The 9,037-nt window shown below is 35.6% G+C and overlaps 1 protein-coding gene across 1 annotated transcript; it reads right to left on the bottom strand.

Annotated features, from left to right (window-relative positions):
* Window positions 1-1,839: 1,839 nt before the first annotated feature.
* LOC136042367 (syntaxin-1A-like) lies at window positions 1,840-7,610 on the bottom strand. Its single transcript, XM_065727333.1, has 3 exons — window positions 7,543-7,610; window positions 6,053-6,181; window positions 1,840-2,079 (listed from the first exon to the last, which is right to left on the bottom strand). The coding sequence occupies exons 1-3, from the start codon at window positions 7,597-7,599 to the stop codon at window positions 1,942-1,944; spliced, it is 324 nt and encodes a 107-aa protein (XP_065583405.1). The 5' UTR covers window positions 7,600-7,610; the 3' UTR covers window positions 1,840-1,941.
* Between the last annotated feature and the right edge of the window lie 1,427 nt (window positions 7,611-9,037).

A 9,037-nucleotide genomic window follows, 5' to 3' on the forward strand; every position in this document is an offset into this window, starting at 1 on the left:
TAAGTCAATCCTTTTGGTATGTCTGTTGTTTTTCAGAGTTTCAGTTATTATTGAGCAGGGGTGGGTCCAGGATTTTCTTTAGGGAGGCGCATAATAGGCTGCTCTGATAAACTTGAGAACAAAGAAATGCCTGCCATTTAAAGGGAACCTCGACAACTATGCATCGTCACCTCTGGAGAAAACCAAACATCAGTCGTACAACGAAATTGCGGATCTTCAACACTCTAGTCGGCTCTGTGATTACGGCGCAACAAGTAGGTAGTGGAAATGGTCGTAATCTAATCTAAAACCTGGTCAGGGTTAAAGTTCTAATAAAGCTGTTGAAATTGAAATGATATAAAAATATTGATACAAAAATAGTAAGTATATATATATATATAAGGTAACAAAATGGATGACATGACAATTACGTTATTTTGACTTGGATACTTTACATATTATTTTTATTTTTGTACAAGAAAATACATATGAGATATATAAAAAAAGCACTACTGTACATATTTAGTGGGAAAATTTAGGAATGTCAAAGAAAAAAAATGTCAAATTTTCAACATTTCTAACAGGGAAAATAATCTTTACATACAAAAAATACTAAAATAAAAACAAAAAAACATGCTATTGGGGGTTGCCGACCTTCTATTCTACCAAGCATACAGCCAAAGAAGACTTATAGACCAAAAATAAGCTTCAAACTGAACTGAAGCTGTAGTACGCTACAAACTAGCAAACCAAAAACTGAAAAAAAAAAAAACAGCTATCAAAAGCTATCAAGCATTCGAAAAAAGGGAGATAAAAACAATGCATTCATTTAACTGGTAAGATGGAGCTGACAGGTTGGTCATCCATGCATATAATATGGACGTTCCTCTTATGAGTGATAAGACCCCCCCCAAAAAAAAAGAATTAAAAGGATCAAGTCCCCTTAAAAAAAGCCCAGAACTTCACGTAAAATATTTGTTACAGTTTTACATCCCTTAAATATATTTAGTCATGATTCCAGTTATTTATGTAAATACCTTGAATGAATACTAGACACCAAATTAGTTGTCCCTCTTTCAACCTTCATTACCTGACTACTTGCATGCGATATGCAAATGTGATAAATTGAATAGAGGAATTTGAAAAACTCCACAAGCTTGACTTATACAAAAAAAGAGTTGTTTTCATCGTTGAACAATGTAATTTCCATCCCACGCGAATTAAATATGAATAGTACAATCTTAAAGCTCTGGAAAAAGATGAAATTATTTCAACTTTCTTTAGGGACGGGCGTCGTGAGCTGAAAAAGTCCCAGTTACAAAAACTTCCTATATTTCCACACTCCGATAGTTTATCCTTTTTTTTTTTACACAATTTTAGTTATTCTTCAACTCCATGGAGAGGAAAGCATGACAAGCCTAGTTCTGTCCCAAGTGGAAACACTGGAAGAAAGTATTTTCATTTTATTACTATTCATCTATTTTTTAGTCTGATTCGCAGTTATAGCTCTTAGAATAATAAACGGAGGGGAAGGGACTGTAGTGCCTCTACAAAAGAATAATTACCACCCGATGGAATTTTGTAATTCTTGAACTCAATTATTTTTATAGATTGGACATATTTCAAACAATGGGGATGGGTCCGAGTTATACAAGTGAATTTTTCCTCGCCACCGGAGAAGAAGACCTGAATGTACACTCTGTCGTACGTACCACGAGCTAAGAAGGTTTCTAGCCCGTCTACAGTCAGAGGGGGAAGGCACTATAACAGCCATAAGTTTCAATGGCGATTTCAAACTCGGTTTAGATCATGAGTGCCTCTAAAGACATCAGGATCTAAGGTCAAAGGCAATAAACAAAAGGGGGTATCTATCATTTCATATTTCAAAAAAGAACGATGAAGTAAGAAAAAATCTTGTAGCAGGTATGGCACTTGTAGGAAGGCCACAATGTTCCAGCATTTCTAGGTTATTATTATTGTATTTTGTGTTGCTGTTTGAACGTCGTCTGAACCGTCGTCTTGGGCATCGTTTGAACCGTCGTCTGAACCGTCGTCTTGGGCATGTTCAACGTTGCAAACAATACCCTGTATCATTTCCTCCTTAAAGTATAAAGATAATAAATTAACATCAAACACTTAACATTCACTTAACGCTAAATTAACATTCAAACCTTGTGATACACAGGGTTCCCACTTGGAGTACGAAACTGCTATTTTAGCACTATTTTATCGTGTGTAGCACTTTCATTTCATTGAATGTAGCACTTTAAAAAATTGACATAATAACTAATCTAAGTACAATCAAACAAATAATGCGCGTCTCGACACGCGAAAAAGAATATTTCAGTGTAGCACCGAAAATCCCTATGTAGCACGCAAATTTGGGCAATTGTAGCACTGAGTATGGTCACCCTTAAAACCTCCCATTTAATTCCTTTGGGTAAGGAGCACGTATTCTGAGAAAGACTCGTTTCTGTGTTCTCTCCTCCATAAGAAAATTCTCCGACAAATACTTACTCCAGGAACAAATTACAAGACTCTTCCTCCCTTCAAACAAGAAAATTTAACCTGCATACACCTATTGAACTTCTTTAATTTGTAAGTTTTGTAGGAAAACACTTAAGCTCTTAATTTATCTACGTCTATGGTTGTTTGGTTTGGCTCGAAAATCGTGACCGAAAATCGAAACGCACCTAGGCCCCCTCCTAGGCTCATTTTTTCCCAGTCATTGGATCAAAATTTTGAGGTAGTCATTTTGTTCAATATAGTTGAAAAACCTAATAATTATGTCTTTCAGGACGGCTTAATTCCCCAGAGTCCCCAGGGGAGGGGCTGCAAGTTACAAAATTTGACTATTGTTTACATATAGTAATGGTTATTGGGACGTTTACATAAGTTTTCATGGGGACTTTTTCACGTTCAAGGGAGTTGGGGGGAGGGGGTTAAGTGGGAGGATCTTTCTACGGAGGAATTTATCATGAGGGAAGGAAACTTCATGATGGGACTGAAGGATTTTCTAGTATTATTTAAAAAAAAACAATGAGAAAATAACTAAAAAAAAGTTTTTTCAGGTGGAAGTAAGGAGCAGCATTAGAGCCTAAAAGGAACAGAAATTATTATGTATATAAGGGGGTTCGTCTCCTCCACAATACATCACTCTTTACGTTACAGCATTTTTTTTTGTAATTTCAACTATTCATTCTACGGCATTTGTGATTCAGGGGTCATTCCTAAGGAATTGGGACCAAATTGAAGCTTTAGTGTAAAGAGCAAGGTATTGACCAGGAGGAGAACCCCCTCATATACGCGTTAAAAATACACAAATATAGAATTTTGTTACGTAAGTTACGTATATATATATTACGAATAAAAACGTTCGTATAAAAATTAGAAGTTCTAGTTGCCTTTTTAAGTAAACAAAAATTGGAGTGCAACTAGGCTTCCTCCCCCATCCCTTTTTTTTTATCAAACCGTCCGATAAAAACTATGAGAAAGTCAATAAACCAAAACAAAATTAATATACAAATTTTTCTTTTAATTGTTCATGTGCGGTGAGCCAAAATCAAAACACACATTAATTAAAAACTGTTTAGGAATTAAATAAAAAGAAAGAAAGAAGTTTTTTAACTGCAAGTAAAGAGTGACATTAAAACTTAAAACGAACAGAAACTATTCCGTATATGAAAGGGGTTGTCCCCTCCTAAACGCCTCGCTCTTTACGCCAAAGTTTTTTTTATTGTTTTAAAAAGTAGAGTCAAGGAGGCACACTCGTGCCTCTTTAAAGAGGCGACACACGACAATGTTAAGCGATCTTCGGTTCCAGTGGTCGCAGACGGATGGGGAGGGATGCATTTCGTAGCCCGAGCTCCAACTAAGAAACCTGCAAAATTTCATCCCCCTCCAACTTTTTCTTCATGGGGAAAATCTGGCCGAAAGTTTCGACCTGTCAACCCAAGCCCCCCTTTAACGTTGTCCGATCGGGCTGAAATTCACAAGTTAAGGTCCCCTAGGGCCCAGGAGCTTTTCCGAGAAATTTCAGCTTGATCCGATAACTCCTTCCCTGTTTTCCAGAAACCACGCATAGCCACTTAAAATTCATTTACTTTTTTTTTTCTAGACGCCTACAGGTCACATCCGACATCGGATCTGGGTGTACGAAGACTCATTCGATGCGGAATTCTCCGAGTAAGTGCCCATGAAAGTTTCGTAGGAAAATCTTAACCCCCCGAAAGTTTCGACCCTCCAACCCCCCCACCCCTTTTAACGTTGTCCGATCGGGCTGAAATTCACAAGTTAAGGTCCCCTACGGCCCAGGAGCTTATCCGCGAAATTTCAGCTTGATCCGATAACTCCTTCCCTGTTTTCCAGAAACCACCCATTAGCTATTTAATTAACGGATTTCTCTCCATAAGAGCCCATGTTAATTTGAAATTTTTAAAAGCTATTGAGAAGTTATATTTACACACATGCAAGTTATTAGCTCAGTTGGTAGAGCGTGAGACTTTTAATCCTCGGGTCAAGGGTTCAAGTCCCTTACGGGCGGTTTTTTTTCACAACATCAAAAAAATTTTGATAACACCTGGACAGCTTATCATTTGAGAGATAACAGAATATTAGCTTCTTATGAGCAAAAGAAACATTTCGGTCATTCTATCTATTTTTTTTTCTATTTTATACAATGATTTAAAAGCGGGGGGTTGGGGGGCGGCAGCCACCCAACTTCCTCTCCTAATTCCTCCACGAGGAGTACAGGAATTATTAAATTACATCCACCATGGATTGTAGAAAAACGTACAGAAATAATATGAAAAAAACTTCGTTTTCTTAAAGAGTTAAAGAGGCTGCGTCCCAAAGTCGAACCTTAAAACGTACAGGAATTAGAAGAGGCAGTTGGGGGGCTGCCGCCCCCCAAACCCCCAGCTTTTAAAGACTCTTTTGTACAGGTTTTTTGTTTTTTTGCTAACCCCCCGCTCTTGGCTTCGGAAAGGCCCTCTTTTAATTAACAAAAAATTGAAATGAATGAATAATGGAATAACTTCGAAAAATGTTAAACACAAGAGGACAGGAGAACCATTGCGCCGAAACTAGTAATTAGTAACAATGAAGTCCCCCCGCAAAAAAAAACTGTACAAAAGAGTCTTTAAAAGCTAGGGGTTTGGGGGGCGGCAGCCCCCCAACTGCCTCTTCTAATTCCTGTACGTTTTAAGGTTCGACTTTGGGACGCAGCCTCTTTAACTCTTTAAGAAAACGAAGTTTTTTTCATATTATTGTGAGGAAGAGTCAAACTGTCAAACCACTGCAGTTTCCAAAGAGTCAAAACCTCTGCAAGCTATACCAGACAAATAACACGCGGTTATCTTTCAGGGAATGCAGACAGGGCAAGTCAGACCCCAATAAAAACAAATTGTTTTTAAGGTTGGTTTTGAACCCATAGAAGTAATTGAATCCTAGAGGAAGGAATGTAAGAAACCGGTTAGACCGGACATTTGGGCCGGACATTCGACCTTCTGAGATAGAGAGGAGAAAAACTGCAACTCTAACAAGAAAAAAAAACACATGAAAATACTACTGTTGATTATTTATAATCAACTATAAGCATATAAAGGTTCGCTTAGAACAGAGCCCCAAATTTTCCTAGGATCCTTCGAATCAATCTTTACTCTCTCCTAATGAGTCGTAGTAAAGTGAGATGCGAGAAATATTAGGGGAATGCGAGGTTATTTTTCTGTATATTGATTCCTAGCTCAAATTTCACTTGGCTTGGATGTAGTATAAAAAAAAAATAATAATAAAAAAAAAAAATTATGCAATCAATTTCCTTTTTCTTTGCTTTTTGATTTTTCATAGAATAGCTTATTCTATGAGCTTATTAAAAGCCTCTTAAGATTTCCTGTGTAAGTTAAATCAAAACTACAACAGGCTAGCCTATATCAGACAAAAACAAAGTGCATTTTAAGCCCAAAATTTTCCCCGGATAACCTTAGATTCACTCTTTACTATCTCCTAATGAGTCATAGCAAAGTTGCATAAGAGTAATGATAGGAGGATGAGAGGGTAGAACTACCCAGCATACCTGCCATACAACTAACATGGCCATTTCCATGAACATTTCGTGCGATTCTCGCATAAAATTCATAACATCATCATGGCACGCTTCAATATCTGCAAATGTTTGCCTTGCTTGTTGCGTCTTCATTAATAACTGTAAAGAAATAAGAAATTTAACTAATGCTCAAAATGTCAGGATTGTTAGGGCCCCATTCATATATACACAGAGGGGGTGACCGACCATGGCCTTGCTCTTTAGGGAACATCAATAGCATTCTTCAGTATGATTTAGGTTGAAAAGTAAACATACTCCGACATTAGCTTGGGATGATTCTATACTAACTTTGCTGCACATATCAGAAGCAGAGGTATCAGATCGTTTCAGAAGATAGGGCTTAAAATGGAGAAATATTTCAGTCGATTTTTGTGATCTTTCTGAGCAGCGTTGCTCTTTATCTCTATCACTTCATTGGCCATGTTCCTTTTCTCTTTATTTTGTTGTTCTTTATCTCTTTCACCTTATTGGCCGTGTCCCTTTTCTCTTTATTTTAAAACCTTATCAAACAGTTCGTGGTAACTGTAGTAAGGATCCTGGCTCAATAGCAATATAAACTCTAAAAAAAAAGGAATTTTAATCCCAATAGTTACATCAAAAGAATTTATGCATTATAAATACAAGTTTAGTCTTACCCATCAAAAGTTACGAGCCTGAGAAAATTTGCATTTTATTTCAATTTGGCCCTTGTTGAGCATTGTCATTTTGGGGCAAAAAGTAGCCTTTCGTTGCAGCAAAATCTCTTCCCCTAGTCATTTTTTTTAACATGATATCTTCCTTTTTTAACAGTAACAACAGATTTAAAAATATTTAAATAAATGAACTCCAGATTTCCACAAACCACTTCCAATCAAATTATCTCTAAACAAAAAAAGAAAAAAGAAAAGGAAATAGCATCAATAAAAATTATTTGAGTTATTGTATTAAACATGGTTCTCCGTCCGGATGGATTCGTACTAACAATTTTTACTTAATACTTTTTTAGCCATGCAGATTTTACTACATAGTTTATATTATGTTCTAAAATTTCACTAAGTTATTCTGAATCAAACTAAGTTTTACAGGGAGGGGGATACACAGGGGCATTGCCCCGGACGCAGAAATTCCAGGGACGCAAAACTTCAAATAAATAGTTTTGTGATCATTTTCTAATTTCTGAAGTTTTATTAAAATAGTATATAGAACACAATAAATAAACGAAAATAGTAATTAATTAAAAAATTAATAAAATAAATTAAAAACTAAAAACAGTTAAATAATAGTATGTCCACGATTATAATTAATAATAGTTAAGTTATTAAATAATAAATAATCAATCCATAATTTGATAACTATTTTGCGAAAGTTTGACCTAATTTTTTTTTGAAAGACGGAGATGGGGGGGGGGGCTTATAAATATTTTGTTCTGAATTAAACAGTTCTGAATTGTCTATGAACGAAATCAATTTGAATGATCTTACCTCTTGAGTAAAGACGGAAGCCCCCTTCTCCAGCATGTCTTCTGATTCTTGGTCCATTGTTTGTCTTTCAACTAAAAAAAAAAAAAAAAAAAAAAAAAAAAAAAAAAAAAAAAAAAAAAAAAAAAAAAAAAAAAATCCGAGTACAAACAACAACAAATAATTTTAAGAAAAGTCAAGTTTTGATGATTTTTTAAAACAAAATATATAATTATTCTAACTGCAGACACAAATCACAAATGGGTGGGGCTACAAGTTGAAAGCCAGACACTTATACGGACTTGAAGGTTTATACTTCAATAAGAAAAAAGTAAAAATAAAATAAAAAATCTTCGACAGCAACTTTGCCTATTATAATAATCGCTATTTTCAATATACACAAAACCAGGTTTGTCTTAAACTTACTAGACTCAACAATAGCATACTCACAAGTGAACGATTCACTTTTAACAGTTTAAATTACGGAGTTAAGGTCACAAGTGATAATTTCTTCCAAAGTTGTTTTTTTTTTTTTTTTTTTAGAATAGAAAGATACTGAATTTGACGGGTGGTAAAAAAAAAACAAGATTGTTCGACTCGTAAAAAGTAACAAAACTTTGTATAAACAAAATTCAATGTGTTTAATAATTTATTTTGTAAACTTACCAACCCCCGCCAAAAAAAACAAAAACAAATCAAGGATACGGTCTTGGCCAGATATACCTTTTCAGTTGTGTGGCCCTGACTGCATTCCAACTATGGTAGCAAAAAACATTCCTCCTTCAATTATTTCTCCATTGACGAAGCTCATAGATCTTTCTTTTGAAAATAGGATTTTCCCCAGTTCTCTTAAGCGAGCTAAAGTAATTGCTTTATATAAACGTGAACCTCGAAACGATCCAGCCAATTATCGACCTATATCTTTGCTGTCTGTTTTTAGCAAAATTTTTAAAAAGACCATGCTTTCCAGTCTACTAGCTTTTCTAGAGGCTATAAATTTTTTTCATGATTTTCAGTTTGGCTTCCGAGCTAAACATTCAACAGAACATGCATGCGTAACTCTTAAATTTTTTTTACACTGGGCTTGATTCTGATTTGATTCCTACTGCTATATTCCTAGATGTCCGTAAGGCTTTTGACTCCTTAACCCATGGGATTCTTCTTTAAAGGCTATCACACATTGGTGTAAGAGGACTGGCTCGTACTTGGTTTGATTCCTATTTGTCTGGTAGAACTATCTCCGTCGATTCCCTTTCCCACTTTTCGTCTGAAGTTAAGTCTGGCGATCCTCAAAATTCTGTTCTTGGACTGATTCTGTTTTGGATTTATGTTAATGTACTTGTAGTTGCGGTTAAGAAGCAAGAACCTTCAGTTTGCTGTTGCCTATGTCATCCTGAATCTTTCAATGCAAATAAAAAAAAAAAATCTTCACTTTCGCAGGATGAGGACGCTCTCGCTGCCTTAGCTGATGACAGTACTATTTATACTCCAATACGAACTAATTGTACTTAGTCATTCA

The sequence above is a fragment of the Artemia franciscana genome, unplaced genomic scaffold (assembly GCF_032884065.1).
Source record: "Artemia franciscana unplaced genomic scaffold, ASM3288406v1 Scaffold_1179, whole genome shotgun sequence".
NCBI classification, from domain to species: domain Eukaryota; kingdom Metazoa; phylum Arthropoda; class Branchiopoda; order Anostraca; family Artemiidae; genus Artemia; species Artemia franciscana.